The 18538-nt window shown below is 40.0% G+C and overlaps 1 protein-coding gene across 4 annotated transcripts in view; it reads right to left on the bottom strand.

The window, feature by feature from the left end:
• Nucleotides 1-18538, bottom strand: part of Stk33 (serine/threonine kinase 33) — a 176380-nt gene that overhangs the window by 22428 nt on the left and 135414 nt on the right. For all 4 annotated transcript variants that reach the window (XM_060367072.1, XM_060367073.1, XM_060367076.1 and 1 more), the window contains one exon: nucleotides 12928-13128. In XM_060367072.1, the coding sequence (XP_060223055.1) occupies nucleotides 12928-13128 (201 nt within the window). The remainder of the gene's footprint in view (nucleotides 1-12927; nucleotides 13129-18538) is intronic.

Below are 18538 nucleotides of genomic sequence, written 5' to 3'. Positions count from 1 at the left end.
TTTATTTACCTCTTCTGACTATTTGGCCTTTTCATAGTTCTTATCATGTATTTGTATAGCTATTTCTGTTTGCTTTGATTTTTAATTTGCTTGGAACATTATTTTCTATGCTTTAACGTTTAGCTAATACATGGACTGTCCCACAAAATGAGTTTCTTGCAGACAGCAAACTGTCGGCTCCTTTTTCTTTTCTAAATCTAATCCTTGTCTTTTAATTACATTTCTGTTTATTATTGGGAAGGATTTATTAGTTCTTGGTATTTTGTTACTCTCCTAATGTTTGATTCTTTCCTAATTCTTCTCATTTGCTTACCTATTGCTTCAATGGAATTTATTCTTTCCCAATTTCTCATAATGTGTTTATCTTCCTCTTCAAAGTGTAACATTCCATAAATATCTTCTGCAATTCTGACTCAGTGATCATGAATAACTTTAGTTTATACCTAGAAGGTCTTTATTTCTCTTTGTACCCTGAAGGATAATTTTGCCAGATAAAATAAAATTTGTTGAGTTATTTTTTTTTGTAGAGTTTGAAATACAATGTTATACCTTACTGACCTTTAGAGTTTCTTCTCAGATGTTTGTTGTTACCCTAACATGTTTGCCTTTATAAGCAACTTTACAGTTCTCCCCTCTTTCTTTGTACTCTTGGCATTCTAAACATAATATGGCATGAGGAGGTTCTTCTTCTAGTCATGTCTGGTGTGCTTAATACTTTCTGTGTCTGATTGTACATATTGTACCCCCAACTTGGGAATCTGTTTGTTTGTTTGTTTGAGACAGGGTCTCTCTGTGTAACAATCCTGGCTGTCCTGGACTTGCTTTGTAGACCAGGATGGCTCAAACTCATAGAGACCCACCTGCCTCTGCCTCCCTGACTGCTGGGATTGAAGGTGCCTGCCACCACACCTGGTTCATCTTGGGAAATTTTATGTGATCATTTTACTGAACAGATTTTCTTTTTTTTTTTAATTCTTTATTAATTACACTTTATTCACTTTGTATCCCTCCTGTGGTTCCCAATCCCTTCCTTCCTCCACCCTCTGCACGCAAGCCTCTCCTCAAGTCCACTGATAGGAGAGGTCTTCTTTTCCTTCCTTCTGATCCTAGTCTATTAGGTCTCATCAGGAGTGGCTGCACTGTCTTCTTCTGTGGCCTGGTAAAGCTGCTCCCACCTCAGGGGAAGGTGATTAAGGAGCAGGCCAATCAGTTCATGTCAGAGACTGTCCCTGTTCCCATTACTATGACACCCACTTGGACACTGAACTGCCATGGGCTACATCTGTGCAGGGGTCCTAGTTATCTCCATGCATGGTCCTTGGTTGGAGTATCAGCCTCAGGAAAGACCCCTGTGCTCAGATTTTTTGGTTCTGTTGCTCTCCTTGTGGAGTTCCTGTCCTCAACAGATCTTATTGTTTCCCACTTCTTTCATAAGATTCCTTGCACTCTGCCCAAATGTTGGCCATAAGTCTCTGTGGCAGGCTCCTGACTTGCTCCCTCTTTTCTCCTTCTTCTGATGTTCATCCTCTTTGCCTTTCTGGATAGGGATTGAGCATTTTAGCAAGTGCCTCCCTCTTCATTCGTTTCTCTTTTTTTAAATTTTTTATTTAACTTTTATTAATTACACTTTATTCCTTTTGTATCCCCCCATAAGCTCCTCCCTCCTCCCCTCCCGGTCCCACCCTCCCCCCCTTTCTGCATGCATGCCTCTCCCCAAGTCCACTGATAGGGGAGGTCCTCCTCTCCTTCTTTCTGATCTTTTTTTGTTGTTGTTGTTGTTCTTCTCAATGCAGTATATTCAGGAACCTTGAACAATCTTCTGACCCTGGGGAAAGCCAGCCCACAGCTTAAATAGCCTCTGGGTAGCCAACCCCAGCGTGCCTCGTGGGCAATGAAGATAGGTCCACATACACGGAAGCAAGCCAGATCCTCAGCCTTAGCCCAATATGGAGTTGTTTGTGACAGAGAGCACTCACCATCGGGAAGGTGGAAGGCGGAAACCAGCTCCATCTTTAAGGCACGGCATTACGCAGCTCTCTACAGTTCCCACTTTTTGTTTTAGACGCATCAGGCAAGAGTAGAGGTCTGATCTCTGATATTAAAAATAAATTGGGACTTTGTACCAATGTTCATTTAGGTGTCATCCACCCAAAGAGCATCAGACCCGTCCGATACCTTTTTCTCAGAGGCGGGACCTGGGGCATCAACCCGCATGCAATCAGACATGCTCTTCTCTGGGTCAAAAGCAGCTGACCCTGAGTGCAGTGCTTAGCCTCCCATCCTGAGCATAACATTTCAGCTTTTTATGGTAGCCAACCATGCTTGGGGAGACTGTCCTGCTTCCAGATTATCATCATGGATTGCTGCAGCCATGAATCATCTGAAGGAATGGGCGAGCATGGGAGCATTAGCAGGCCTTCGGGTGTTGGTCTCCTTGGTTTGCCTATGGTGTATATGCAAGATTAGAGTCTCACAACAGCGTAATGCAGCCATGATCATTCAGGCCTTTACAGCCATTGAAGCAGGACAGTCTTCATTCGTTTCTTTAGGTGTACAGATTTTAGTAGGTTTATCCTATAGTATATATCTATATGAGTGAGTATATACCATGTGTGTCTTTCTGCTTCTGGGATAGCTCACTCAGGATGATCTTTTCCAGATCCCACCATTTACCTGCAAATTTCATGATATCCTTGTTTCGTTTTGTTTTTTATGCAGTGTTTTTTGTTTTATTTTGTGGGTTTTGGGGGGTGCTTTTATTTTGTTTGTTGTTTTTTAATATGGGATCTCTCATTGGCCTGGAACTTGTCAGGTAAGCTAGGCTTGTTGGCTTGAACAATGAGCTCCAGGGAACCATCTGTCTATAGTTTTTGATGCTGGGATTATAAGCAAAAGACACACACTCTCTCTTTCAGTGGGCACTAAGGGTTGAATTCAGATTCCTATGCTTGCAAGACAAGCACTTTGCAGACTTTTTTTTTTCAATTAAACTACCCTCCTACCCATCCCCAACCCCCATTATATTCTCCTTGAGTTTGTTGGTTTTTAGGTTCATGTTAAAAATTCTTTGTGTAGTAGTTTATCCATATCAGTATCATTAGATTTAAATACTACAGACAGTCAATATTGTGGGGTAGGGGATGGTTATGTTGCCTTGCTTTTTTTTATTTCTTATATTTCTACGTTGAGATTTGCATCCCTGGGGTTAAGGCATTATCTGGAAGTTTCAATCTTTTGTAATCCTTAAATTGGAGTGTTTGCCACAGTTCAGGAGGGATTAAGTTATAGCTGGTTGGGGCTTGTCATAGCTGGGCTGGGGTGAGCTCAGCAACAAACTCTCCTTAAAATGCTCAAGGTACTAAGTTCAATCACCAGTGCCACCACTCAGAAAGAAGTAGCAAACTGTAGTAATGGCATATATATTAAAAATACAATATAAATATATAATCACCATTTAAAAACAAAAATTATCCACCTTACCCACCACAACACCAATAATAATAAACAAGGGGCAAAGATAACATAGAACAAATTAAAAAGATGCTAGTCAATAAAGAATAAAGCCAGGGAGGAAAAAAGAAAAAAGAAAGGAAAAGATAAAAGATGGATAAGGAAAAGAGAGAAGGTCTGCTTAAAAGATGTAAAATGAAAAAGTAGAAAAAGAAAATAAAATAACAAAGGGAAACGAAGAAAAGAGGGAGTGATTCAATTAAAAGTGTTTTTAAAGGGGGGAAAGGAAAGAATTTAAGGCTGGAAAAGTGTTAGAATTAAATACTGAAAGGGATAAATAAGAGAAAAAATGTTAGATATGAATATTCAAAGTGAGCAGGTATGGCCCAGGAGTCTTAATAATTATATATAAAAAATACACCTCATCAAAAAAACCCTGAACCCCAGGTTTCCTTTTTAACAGTGAGGTCAAGTACATGGTAAATATGAAAATCCTGTCTGTGCTAAATAGACCTCTGTAGAGTCTTGGGCTAGGTGCTGTTTGGACAGCACCTATGGGCTGAGTTCCACTTGTCATTCCCTTCTTTGGCTTGGAGCATACCACTGCAATCCCCATTCAGCTCTCCTGGCTGAGACTCCACCAGCAGTAGTTCCCTTTGGTTTTCTTCTCACATTCCTTCCTCAGGGAAGAAGAGTATCTATGGAGTTGCAACCATCCACATTGGGTCCAACATAGCACTCTCATCTTCTGACTGGAGTTCTGAACTTAGTTATCACATATAATAACTTGCAATGTTTCATTCTGGGTGTGTCCCAGCTTCCTTAATCAAGTTCTAAAATAAATGGCCCTAGATGGCAAGGGATCTTTGTTCCCATTTGTCTCTCTGTCTAGCTTCCCACTACAAAGAGCTTTCAATGATTCTGATCCCAAGTATTTCTCCCTTAGCCATACTAGACCTCTAGGCCATCACTCACTAGATCAGTTTATGACTGTAAGCTCCTGGAGATGGAGAAAAAACAGAAACAACAGTAACCTCAAACAAAACCTTAAAATGGCTTCCTAACTCTGTAGGAAATGCTGTATCAAAGGGACTTCCCCAGAGTCAGTATGCAAATCACAAGTCCTCAGAGACTCCCTCCCTTAAAGGGTTAGCCTGTTTTGTTTGTTTTAGGATTTATTTTATGTATATGTGTCTTTTGCCTGAATATCTATATGTGCACTATTTGTGTGCCTGGTGCCTGCAGAGCCAGAACAGTTGGATCTCCTGTAACTGGAGTTAATGGAAGTTGTGAGTCACCATATGGGTGCTAGAAAGCAAACCTGGGTTCTCTGCAAGAGTAGAAGTGTACTTAACCACTGCATTATCTATAGCCTTTTAGCCTTCATTTCTGCAGAGTGAAGAAAACAGTGCTAACTGTATTTAGTGAGTCTCTCTCTTTGTCTTTCTTTTATCTCTATCCCCCACCCTCTAACATACTACTGGTTCTGGGGCACTTTTTTCTGCTCTGTTCCATTTTTTTTCAAAGGCTCTGATTTTTCTCAAGCCTGTTTACAGTTCTTCACAACTTTCCCACCACCCAATTCAGATGATAGTTGCTTTCCTGCTACAGTGACTCATTCCTGCAAAGAAATGGCATTCATTGTGTGCTCTGAATTCCATCTTGGAGCTTCCCTAGAATTTTCTATAAACAAGATCATGCCATATGCAAACTGGGCAGTTTGACTAGCTCCCTTCTGTTTTGGATGCCCTTTATGTCTCTTCCCTAGTTTCTCTGGTAAGGGCTTCTAGTACCATTTCAACAAAAGTGGGCATGCTTTTTAGATCTTAGAAAGTTGTTTGCTTTTCCTCATTTGGTGTTTCACATAGAGCCTTTATTGTGTTGGATTCATTTCTACTATATATTTAATTTGTTGAGTTTTTAATCACAAAACTATTGATTTTTATTAAATTATTTTCTGCATCTATTAAATGATCACTTTGTTATGTGCTTGATTATATTAATGTCATGCATCATCTCTACTGATCTGTATATGTTGAACCATCCTTGTATCACTGAGATGACTCCTACTTGATCATAGTGAAAGATCTTTGTAAAATACTGTTGATTTAGTTTCCTACTATTTAGCTGATTTTGCATCTATTTTCATCAGGAATTTAGCTTGTAGATTTCCTTTTTATTGCATCTTACTTGTTTTGGGTTTTAGGCAAGGGTTGGCCTCAGAGAGAAAGGATGGAAGAATTCCCTTGTTGAATTTCTGTAAAGAACTGCTATTAGTTTCTCTCTAATGTGTAATATAATTCAGCAACAAAGATTGGGCTTTGCTTTTATTGAAGACTTTTATTACTGATTTGATTTTGTTCTTGTCTTCTGGTTTTCTGAATATTTAATGATTCATTTTGGTAGTTTGTATGGTCTGGGAATTTATCCATCTCTTGGATAGCTTTTCTAATTTGTTGGTATACAGCTGTTCATAACGGTCTCTTATGAGCCTCTATATCTCTGTGGTATCAATTGTAATATCTCTACCATTTCATCTCTGATTTCAAGTTTTCTTTTTTCTTACTTTAGCTAGAAATATACCTATTTTAGCTTTCAAAGGAATAACTATTTCATATTTTATATTGCTTTTGTAATTTCTATCTGATGTCTAATATTTCTTTCGTTTCTTTGCCTACAAATTTCATGATTTCCTTGTTTTTAATAACTGAGTAAATGTGTAAATGTGCCACAATATCTGTATCCATTCTTCGGTTGAGGGACATCTAGGTTGTTTCCAGATTTTGGGTATTTTGAACATTATGAACATATGAACTATTATGAACATAGCTGAGCTATGTCCTTGTTGAATGGTGGAGCATCTTTCAGGTATATGACCAGGAGTGGTATAGCTAGATCTTGAGGTAGCACTATTCCAAATTTTCTGAGAAAGCACCAGACTGATTTCCAAAGTGGTTGTACAAATTTACATTCCCACCAGCAATGGGGGACTGTTTCACTTTCTCCACATCCTTTCCAGCATATGCTGTCATTTGGGTTTTTTATCTTAGCCATTCTGATGGGTGTGAGATGGAATCTCAGAGTCATTTTGGTTTGCATTTCCCTGATGACTAAGGATGTTAAGCATTTTAAAGTTTTGGGTTTTTTGTTGTTGTTGTTATTGTTGTTGCTTTTTTTTGCCATTCAATATTCTTCTGTTGAGAATTCTGTTTAGCTCTGTACCCCATTTTTAATTGAATTATTTGATTTGTTAGTGTTTAATTTCTTAAGTTCTTTATATATTATGCACATTAGCCCTCTGTCAGAGGTAGGGTTGATGAAGATCTTTTCCCAGCCTGTAGGCTGTCATTTTGTTCTGTTGACAGTGTTCTTCGTTTTACACAAGCTGTTCTCTTTCATGAGGTCCCATTTGTTAGCTGATGCTTTTTCAGCATCTAAGTTGATGATCATGTGTTTTGTTTTGTTTTTTTTCTTTCTGTTTGCTTATATGGTGGATTACATTGTCGGATATCTCTGATAATAGGAACCACCCCTGCATATTTGGAATGAAGCCTACTTGGTCATAGTGGATGATATCTTTTTATGTGCTCTTGGATTCAGTTTGAGAGTACTTTATTGAGTATTTTTACATCAAAGGAAACCTGGTCTGAAATTCTTTCTTTGTTGGATCTTTGCGTGGCTTAGATATCAAGGTGACTGTGGCCTCAGAGAATCAGTTTGGTAATGCTCCTGTTTCTATATTGTGGAATAGTTTGAAGAGTATTGGGATTAGCTCTTCTTTGGAGGTCTTGTAGACTTCTGTGCTGAAAGCATCTGGCCCTGGACTTTTTTTTTTTTTTTTTTAAGGGAGACTCTTGATGACTGCTTCTATTTCCTTAGGGGATATAGGACTATTTAATCTGTTTACCTGATCTTGACTCAACTTCAGTAAGTGAAATATATCAAGAAAACTGCCCATTTCATTTAGATTTTCAAATTTTATGGTGTATAAGACCTAATGATTCTTTGGATGTCTTCAGTGTTTGTCTTTATGTCCACCTTTTTACTTTTGATTTTGTTGATTTAGATAATGTCTCTCTGCCTTTTAGTTAGTTTGGCTATCTTGTTGATTTTCTCAAAGGACCAGCTCTTGGTTTTGTTGATTCTTTGAATTGTTTTCTTAGTTTCTAATTTATTGGTTTCAGCTCTGAGTTTGATTATCTCCAGCTGTCTACTCTTCTTGGGTGTGTCTGCTTTTTTTTTTTTTTCTCCTAGTGTTTTCAGGTGTGCTGTTAAATTGCTTGTATGAGATGTCTCAAATTTCTTTATGAAGGCACTTAGTACAATGACCTTTCCTCTTAGCAGTACTTTCATTTTATCCAATAAGTTTGGGTATGTTGTGCCTTCATTTTCATTGAATTCTAGAAAGTCTTTAGTTTCTTTATTTCTTCCCTGACCCAGCTGTCATTCAGTAGAGAGTTGTTCAGTTTTCATGCGTGTGTAGGCCTTTTGCTATTTCTGTTTTTGAGATTCAGCTTTAGTCTATACAAAGGGATACAAGGGATTATTTCAATGTTCTTGAATCTGTTAAGGCTCGCTTTGTGACTAACTATATGGTCTGTTTTGGAGAAGGTTCCATAAGGTGCTAAGAAGAATGTATATTCTTTTGTGTTTGGGTGAAAAGTTCTGTAGATGTCTGTTAGGTCCATTTGATTCATGACATCTGTTAGTGTTATTGTTTCTCTATTTAGTTTCTGTTTTGTTGACCTGTCCTTTGGTGAGAGTGGGGTATTGAAGTCTTCCACTCTTAATGTGTGGGGATCTATGTGTGGTTTATTAATGTTCCTTTTACAAATGTGGGTTAGGTCAGTCTCCCTACGGAGACAGTTGAGCTTTGGATCAGTGTCTGGGGCTATTCCCGTGGCTCCACACATTTGAAGGCCTGAGGTTGGGGCTCCATGCCCCAATATACAGAAAGTATCCACTTGCTGATGAGCACAGCACACAAGTATGTGGAGAAATGCTGGATACCTTGTGCCTGCAGGAACCCAGGAACTTTTCCGGGGATTAGCTAGGTGCCCTGAAATTAGACCTCATTTTTTCCCTCATCATAGGGTTTCTCAACTGGGAGACCCAGTCTCCACTGTTTTGGGGCCCACAGTTCAGTCTTTTGGTCACTATGCAGTCACTGTTGCCCTGCTGTTTAGACACAGTCTCACTGTTAGATTTCTACATCTTAATAGACTCTTTGCATATTTTCCCCTCTCCTCTATCAGCTATTTCTTTTGCAGTTAAGTGATTTTTCTGTACACTATACTTTAGTTCTTTCATTATATTATATTATATTATATTATATTATATTATATTATATTATATTATATTATATTATTATGGTTTTTATTCTGTGGTCACAATGGGGCTTACCAAACACATCTGTTAAGGTTTGGATCTTAAATGTTCTCTGTAGGCTTATTTGTTTGAACATGATCCCTAAGTGGTGGTGCTATTTTAGGTGTTTACTGAGACTTTAAGAGGTGGGGCACCACTGGTGTAAGTAGGCTATTAAAGGAGAAGCCTTGAAGGTTTTCTTCTCCTATGGTTTGGGTCCAGCTCTGTCTACTTCCTGTATGTTGTCATTATCTGACCAGGTCTCATTGCCAGCAGCAATACTACATCAGTTACCATGCCTTCCCTGCCATGGTGGACTGTGTTTTCTGAACCAAGGACCAAAATACACTTCTATTTGCTTCTGTAAGGAATATACTCAAAACAACAAGAAAAGTAACTCTGAGTTCATGTCAGAGACAGCCCCTGTTCCTCTTACTAGGGAGCCCATTTGGAGATTGAGCTGCCATGTGACTACCTCTGTGCAGGGGTTCTAGGTTATCCCCATGAATGGTCCTTGTTGGAGTATCAGTCTCAGAAAAGATTCCTGTGCCCAGATTTTTTGGTTCTGTTGCTCTCCTTGTGGAGCTCCAGACCCTTCCAGGTCTTTCTATCTCCCCCTTCTTCCATAAGATTCCCTGCACTCTGCCCAAAGTTTGGTAATGAGTCTCAGCATCTGCTTTAATACCTTGCTAAGAAGAGTCTTTCAGAGGCCCTCTGTGGTAGGCTCCTGTCTTGTTCCTTATTTTCACCTTCTTCTGATGTCTCTCCCATTTACCTTTCTGAATGAAGATTGAGTATCTTCCCAGGGTCCTCCTTCTTGCTTAGCTTCTTTAGGTGTATAGATTTTAGTATGATTACCCTATATTATATGTCTAATATCCACTTATAAGTGAGTATATACCATGTGTGTCTTTCTGCTTCTGGGATACCTCACTCAGGATGATCTTTTCTATTTCCCACCATTTGCCTGCAAATTTCATGATTTCCTTGTTTTTAGTTGCTGAGTAGCATTCCATTGTGTAAATGTACCACAATTTCTGTATCCATTCCTCAATTGAGGGACATCTGGGTTGTTTCCAGATTCTGGCCATTACGAATAAAGCTGGCTCTTTGATCACCTCCACCTGAGGGGGGAGCAGCCTTACCAGGCCACAGAGGAAGACTGTGAAAGACAGTCCTGATGAGACCTGATGGGCTAGGGTCAGAAGGAAGCGGGGGAGATCCTCCACTATCAGTGGACTGGGGAAGGGGCATGGGAGGAGATGAGGGAGGAGGGGAAGGTGGGATTGGGAGGGGACAAGGGTGGGGCTACAGCTGGGATACAAAGTGAGTAAATTGTAATATATAAAAAATTATATTAAATATATATAGATATATAAAGAAAAGTAACTCACAAAACAGCTATAGTTACAATAGGCTATTTTAAAAAAATAATTTCACCGATCAGAGAAAAAGTATCCTACACTTTAACTCTATTATTCAATTTCTGATGCCTCAATTTACATCTCTTTGATGCTATTAAAAAGTAAGTATATGTGCTTTGTCTTCTGACATCCTCATCTGGAATATGAGTGGCTCATCTCACAATCTTGGTATAGAGGGTTGGTTGGCTGGCTGAGTTTTTCAGGTGTGAGGGCTGTGAGTTTTTACTTTGACACGTGAATTTCACATCTTCAGATATTTTGCTCTGTAGTTAGGCTGGGCTGCTGGGTGGGAAACTGCCACTAATCCAGCCGAGCATAGAGTGCATTTCTTGCCATTGGGGCAGTCCTGCTATTCGCTGCCATTTTTTTTTTTCTCTAAGCTCCCTGAGAATGGAGGAGGGGGCTTTCCGTCAGTGTTTCAGAATGCCATGGAAATGGGCTTCTTCTTTTCTGGTTCTCTCTTCCCCTGGAGAGGCTGTGGATCCTGAGGACTTCTGGGGGGTGGGGAAAAGCAGTGTGTCCCCTTGAGAGAGGAGGAGGGTGATATGGTCCTAATAAGACCATTTTCTTTACCATACCAATGAAGGTTTGGGTTTTTGGTTTTGGTTTTTTTTGTCTGTTTTGTTTTTTCCAGTTTTGTGGAACATAGAGGTTACAGTCTTGATCCCACACTTTGGGAATTCCACTTAGTACAGGATTTTCCCACTCTGCTATTTATTGTTAATAAAAATTTGGAAGACTAGAAGTAATTTTTAGCATAAAGTTTAACACAAATTAAATACTATATTTACTTATAAAAACCAATTAAACAATATGCATGAAAAAAATTGTCTCTTTTAAGGCACAACAAACTTCAGGAAAATTCCCCAATGTTAAATTCCTCCCAAGATATCACAGATAAGCCTAAGAAAGGGAAAGTTCCTTAGAGGACACTGAAGGCAAAATGCTGCCTGCATCACAAGAACAGCTACAGAAGTATTTTAACCAGCAAGTTTTTCTAAGTCCATCCTGGAAGGGGCTGGTATGGCCCGGCCTGATCCCTGAACAAAGAACAGCTTTTCCTGCTGAAATAAAACGTCATTGTCTCAGGCCTGTGACAGTTAAAGTCCTAGCACTGCATGACAAAACTCACATGCTAGTCCCTCTCTTCCTCAGGTGAAGCACAGAAAAGGTTACCTTAGCCCATGATTTGCAGGATGTCTGGGAGAGAGAAGAAAGTATGACAGAGCAAGGGAAAAGGAGATGGTGTGCATTTGATGTCACATTCATTGATAAGCACAGATATAACCCAGCACTAAAAAATTTGTATATATGTATGTATATATGTTTGTATATGGGTATGTATAGATGTATGTGTATATTCATTACACAAGCATGCGCACATACTGTATGTATGTATGTGCATATATGTAACTATGTGTATGTGTATGCTGCCATGTCAACCAACAACAAAATCTTCATACTATGTTCAACAATAACAAAAAATGTAAACATGGGTTTAGGATATTATTTTTAAAGAGAATATAAAGTACACATTGTGCTAAGCAATGTAGCAGTTGTCAGATGAGACAAGAAGAGAAAGCAATAAGCTTCTGTTTACATTATGGTGAAAGTATGATTCTTTCACACAATCTAAGTCACTATGTTAAGCTTCTTATGCACGTTTTTACTATCCAGTAGACACAGAACTTCCCAGGCTAGCAAGTCACTCTCCCAGGTCCTCTTTGCAAGGTTCTGGCAGAATCCTGGCTGGGAGGGGGCCCAGCAGTCCTGTGCACTCCTGGACATGGATCAGAGCTCACTGGCCAGTCCCCCTTGTGCTCTGCCCACCTACTGGAAACAGGGAACTGAAAGGCAACAACAGATGGAGAGCAAGGGCACAAGACAAAGGAGAGCACCCCCCCAAAAAAAAACCCAAACAAACAAACATAAAAACCTTATACTGACATTTATAAAAAAATAGGGAAGTGGTTTCTTGCGCAAACCATCAGGGTATCCAGTTAATAGACTACACGTAGAATAAAAATGTTAACAAAACTATACCACAGACATGAGACTGTGCTCAGATCTAATCAGGTAACACAACAAACCTATGTAATTTGGGTTTTTATAAAACAATACAGTAATAACTGGATAATGTAAAAATTACCTTTTGCATATAACATATAAACCAGTTGTAAAATCTGTAGCTGGGTAGAGTACAAAACTTATTAATTTGGAGCCATGGGCCAAATCTGGCATCCCATCTGTTTTGTTAGAAAAGGCTTAGCTGGAATGTAGTCATGTTGACTCATTTGCTGGCTGCAGCAGTGTCTGTGCAGCAACGTCAGAACCTAGCAGTCACAATCGAGGCTAAGAGGACCCTGATGCCTGCAGACTTCACATGAGTGTCCTTCATGTGAAATTTCTGCATGTTCAGATTAGGGATGTTCAATCTGTATGTGTTTTCTCACAGAGACGGGTCTGACAGCCCCACTCCTAATAACCACTGGTCCTAAATATGAGCCCCATCACCCCTCCCCACCCCACTAAATCTCATGGCTGAGAAGGCAGAAGGCCCTCACCTGCTGAGTAATGCAGGCCTTTGTAACCAACTAACAGTGAAATGACGACGCTTCACAAAAAAGGTGTCCTGTGGGTGAAGGTACTGAACAGTGTGGAGCCCTGCCACAGTGCTTCTTCCTACCTGCTTTGCTGTCTTTGCAGATGGCAGGCTGTTATTGGCATCAAGGGCCTTTCCCGCGATTTTGACACTTTTCAAATTTTCTTTAGTGGGGGGCTTAGTCTTCTCATCCATCTTGGAGTCCTCATCGCTTTCTGGGTTATTTTTCCATTCTTTCATCATTTCTAATACATTTGTTGTTCTAGATGAAGAAAGTGCATTGCCCTAAGATTAAAAACAAATGTTTGTGTTATAAACAGTTCAGAAAGATTCTTAAATCTCTCAGTAATATATTCTACCCAAATCAGCAATAGTCATAAGGAAATATTTTAATGCCGAGTAAGTAGCAAAACTTTTGGTGTCTGTTGGAGCATGCTTCCTGTCCCACAGTGGCTAACTGCCACATACTATCACTTATGCTTGAACAATGGTAGAGGGAAACTACTCATAATTTATTAAGGAGTAAATGTAGCCTGCCTGTGCCAAGTACACAACATGGTAATTCTGTGGCAGCCAAGTCTCCTTCTTAGGACACTGCCCAAAAGCTAGTAGGTCCAATGCTAATGGTGAGTCTACCCAATACCAAATGTCTAGGAGAAGCATCCATACACAGCTGATTAGATAAATAGTATGTCTAGGAATATAGATAATTGATAACTTCTATGTAGTGTGGTCATTTGGCTATAACTGACTCTGTGCTGTTCCTATCCAAGCTCTGAGTGCATCAAGCCAGAATTGGCCATTTCACACTATATTTCTCAGGCAGCCCATCTAATGTGCTGAGGCACACAGGTGTAGACTCAAATGCCTCCTGCTTGAATTATGTTGTTGTGGCTGTTGTTGTTTTAAGTTTTTAAATTCTAACTCCAACTGGTAGAGAACATTTGGACAGGCTATCTGGATCCCTGTCAGGTTGAAACGAGACCTTCAAGTGTGGGCACGGGTATGTAGAAGTTCTAAGTAGCCTCTGTATGTAGGTAGATTTAAGTGTTATGCAGTAATGACATAGAAAGCCAGGAAAGAGGGCACATTAAGGACAGCCATCTGAATACACTGTGGAGGATTTATTGAGTTCAATATAGTCATGGTTAAAACAGATCAGCATCAAGAACAGAATGGTAATAACAAGAAGAGATCATTGGGAGATCTAATCCGATGGCTTGTCTGTTTTGCCCCCAAGAAGGTTAAAGCCTTACCCTTTTCCTAGCATCTGGGTACTCTTTACACTGGCTGTGCTCATTTCTCCTCTACCCTCTAATTTATCATCCCTTTCTGACAATATGGCCCACACTGCCTTCAAGGACTAGTTTAAAAGTCATCTCTGTTAGGTTTGCATAACTGGGAGCACACACAGGGCTAAGGCAGCAGCAATGGAGGGCTAAAACTATCTAAAATGCCAGATTGCCTCAGAGCTCTCATCAGATGGAGTTCTGATCTCCAGGGCTTGCAACTTCTTAGCTCCATCCTGACTTCTGTCAGAATTCACAGTACTCAGGCTCCTAGACTTTAAATGCACACATCTTGGGCTCAGTCTGATTCTCTCATTAGCAAAGAGTTATCATTATGTGTCTGTAACCTCAGTCCTGTCCAAATAAATGTTTCCCAGCATAACTCCTTAGCTATTATGAATTTCACTTCCTTCCATCTTTGAATAGGATTGTGTGACTTTGTCAGGATAAATAAATCACTTTTAGGTATAATGAAAGTTTTGGTTTCTTTGTAGTTTATGTAAATATGCTTTTGTTTTAATCCCAAGTGTGGGATTTTAGTTGGGCTAGTTTGTCCACAGCTGTTAACTGTCACATAAGGGGCTAGGCTTTTGCCAGCTGGTAGCGGCCTTCCACATGCGGCACAGAGGATCATGGTCTAGGACTGAGAGTATTAATATGAGAGCCCAAAAAGAGAAGGTGTGGCGTTTGCTGTTGGTGTGTGGTGTGGAGCAGTTTGGAGAGACAGAGACCAGAGACAGTGTGGCAGTTTAGAGCACACAGACAAAGAGAAATGCTTTGGGGCGCAGTCTTGTGGAGGAAACTGCTAGCTGTGTCTTCAATTGACAGAGATTAGTATAGAGCCCTAAAAGAACTCCTTGACCCTAACTAGCTGGGAGAAGTAAAGGAGTCTGGGTCACCTCTCCACACTAACCTTTTCTCTTTCCTACTTAAGGTTGTGGGGTTGGTGGAAGGGATGTAGAGGCCTAAACACCCCAAATAAAGTAACGTTAAAAAAAAAAAAACTACTACAGGTGGCTTTCCACTACATTTAGATGATGCATTTTGGGAGAAGAACATAGTTCATGACATTCCTGGTTCCTACTTGGTCCCTACAAAGACCTTGAGCCTCTCTTAGCCAGATCTGTGACTGAGAACAAAGCAACTCAGACTTCAGTTGAGGCAGTTTGCAATGGAAGATACTAAACACATGTTCTTCACCACAGAGTATGCACCCTGTCCTGATAGAAAGAATAAAGTAAGTGCTTGCACCCTGCAAGTCACCTCTAAGAAGCCTTAGAAAGATGGACCTCTCTGCGCATGACTATGCCCAACCAACTGATAATCACCGTTTGATTGCGATCTGTACAATATGACAGCGGTTCATTACAGCAATCTTTGTGTTGCAAAGTCCTGATAAGCATATATTCAGCTTCATGATTCAACTAACAGCATCAGTCCCTCAAGAGTGTAGCTCATTCTTCACTCACCTTGGTATATTAAATGTCATCATATAAATTGCAAACCTCACCACTGGCTTTGTAGCCCACATGCTACAGGTGTCCATTACAATCAGTGATAAATTGTTCAAGTGTATTGGTCCCTGTATACAAGCTGTCTGCTGGATAGTTCATCCATGTTTTTCCTTGTCTCCAGGGAATTAGTCAACAAGGATAAAAGCACAGCAAAGAAAAAAAATGTTAATACTAGAACTGAGATTTGAATCAAACAGAAGTGGGAAAACAGAAGAAACAGTTTGAGATGGGGCCCCTGACACTCCCTGATTTTCATACAGCCAAAGAGAGCAGTGGAGGAAAATTTGACAAGTGAAGGGGTTGTACCAGAAAGGATGGAGATGCTGCTGAAGAAAGGTGTCTGCAAAGAACTCTCAGAGGTGTCTCAGAACAGAGAAAGTACACAAATACAATACTAGAAGCATAAAAAAAAAATATAGCAATCAGTGGAAGAATTTGCCAGACACAACACTGACCTTCACGCCATAGGTCATTGCTAGGGCAAGAAAGCAAGACTACATAAACCAGTCTTGGTGAATGTTTACCAACCGCAACGCCACCACCAACCTGGCTATCTTCATGTTTCTAATATTCTATAATATATTACATGAACATTGGCCTGAATTTATTTCACCTTTATGTATATCTGCAATAAATAGAGCATTTTTACATTTAGGGTTTTAACAGAGATGTTTCGACATGGATTTTTACCAGTTATTAAGATCATCTTTCAGTTTCACCCCTGGGCTGTCATTTTACATCCCTGTATTATCATGTGGAGTAAGGCTTGCCTATGTTATCCTAAATCTCTAGCAAGCCTTCAAGCGTCGGGATCACCTATATGCATACCCAAGAGCTCAGTTGCTAACACTATATGGTAAGACTCACTTTGTACTGAAAAAAAAAAAAATCGTCCTATTTCTCAATCCAAAGAGATTTCAAGGAAGAGAAAGGGATCTAAAATAGAGTCATCATCACAAACACTCCACCACTTAGAAAGTTAACTCTTTGCCTCCTGTACTCACTTGTGCTAGCAAACTTGGACTCTGGATACCCAGAAGTGGAGTCCACGCTGTCTGTGGCTAAAGCCCACTCAGAGGCTACCCTGACTGTTAGCATTTGAAAAAGAAATTGCATCAGACATTCAGACTAACCAATAAATAATGGCCCATAGTTATGAGCCTTTCAGCCTAACAGAAATTACAAATGAATCAACCAACTGAAAACACAAACAAAGATGGGCTAGAACTGCCAGCAGGCACTAGATGACATAACACCTCAGCACAAGAGGCTAGCCTCTGAACTCCCTTTGCTAGCTGAATCTTGGTCAGACACTGAAATCCTCACTTCTGCGGCAAGAGTGACCATTTCATTTCACTCTAGGCTGCCTCAAGTGGAGAACTTTTGGGTTATAACATTCCCACAAGTGTAGCCAACATGTAGTTGAGGCTAATACATTTTAGTTTGGAGATTAGGTGGAGGTGTATACTGGGGAGGAGCAATGGTCAATCATTAAGGCAGATCCTGCATCTTAGCAGGAAGCCCCAGAGATGGAGATGCAATGATATTTCCTCACCTAATGAAGTCTGACTTCCAAAGAGTGTCATTGTTCTGTAAATAATACCTCTTCAATAAATATTTATTTTTATGATTAAACATTTAAGCTGGAGTAAGAAGCTAAAATGGCAAAGCTGGAGAACACTCTAGAACTTTAGCATATCATTAGTTTCTGCTTTTGTAAACAGCTAATGTACATGCATTGGTGATGTTACTAGGAATGAATTTTTCAACAAAAATGGAACTTTACTGAAAACATATAAAGGGATATTCAAATTTACAAAATTTGTAAAGCTCAATCCAAACAATGAGATGCTGATTTTTACATAACAATGTGAATAAGTTAAAATGTGTTAATCTGTATTCATGAAGGTATAGTCAAATCTTATTCTTTTCGTTAAGGATTTGTCTTTAGGTGTGTGTGTGTGTGTGTGTGTGTGTGTGTGTGTGTGTGTGTGTATACATGTGTATGTGTGTGTGCCTGTGTGTGTGTGTACATGTGTGTATGTTTGTGCAGGTTTCCAGAGTCCAGCAACATCCAGGAAAGGGTACTGGAGTTCCTGGAACTGGATTTTTTTTAAAATTAATTACACTTTATTCACTTTGTATCCCCCCATAAACTTCCTCCCCTCCTAATCCCACCTTTCCCCCCCCTTCTTCATGCATGCCCCTCCCCAAGTCCACTGATAGGGCAGGTCCCCCTTCTGATCTTAGTCTATCAGATCTCATCAGGAGTGGCTGCATTGTCATCTTCTGTGGCCTGGTAAGGCTGCTCCCCCCTCAGGGGGAGGTGATCAAAGAGCAGACCAATCAGATTATGTCAGAGGCAGTCCCTCTTCACATTACTATGTAACCCAATTGGACTCTGAACTGCCATGGGCTACATCTGTGCAGGGGTCTTAGATTATCTCCATGCATGGTACTTGGTTGGAGTATGAGTCTCCAGAAAGACCCCTGTGTTCAAATTTTCTGGTTCTGTTGCTCTCCTTGTGGAGTTCCTGTCCTCTCCAGATCTTACTATTTCCCACTTCTTTCATAAGATTCCCTGCACTCTGCCCAACTGTTGGCCATAAGTCTCAGTGTCTGCTTTGATAGTCTGCAGGGCAGAGCCTTTTAGAGGCCCTCTGTGGCAGGTTCCTAACTTGTTTCCTGTTTTCTTCTTCTGATGTCCATCCTCTTTGCCTTTCTGGATAAGGGATTGAGCATTTTAGTCAGGATCCTCCCTCTTGATTAGTTTCTTTAAATGTACAGATTTTTAGTAGGTTTATCCTATATTACATGTCTATATGAGTGAGTATATACCATGTGTATCTTTCTGCTTCTGGGACAGCTCACTCAGGATGATCCTTTCCAGGT

The sequence above is a fragment of the Meriones unguiculatus genome, chromosome 14 (genome assembly GCF_030254825.1).
Source record: "Meriones unguiculatus strain TT.TT164.6M chromosome 14, Bangor_MerUng_6.1, whole genome shotgun sequence".
NCBI classification, from domain to species: domain Eukaryota; kingdom Metazoa; phylum Chordata; class Mammalia; order Rodentia; family Muridae; genus Meriones; species Meriones unguiculatus.
Note: the sequence above shows the minus strand (reverse complement) of the source record. Positions and strands in the feature narration are given on the sequence as shown.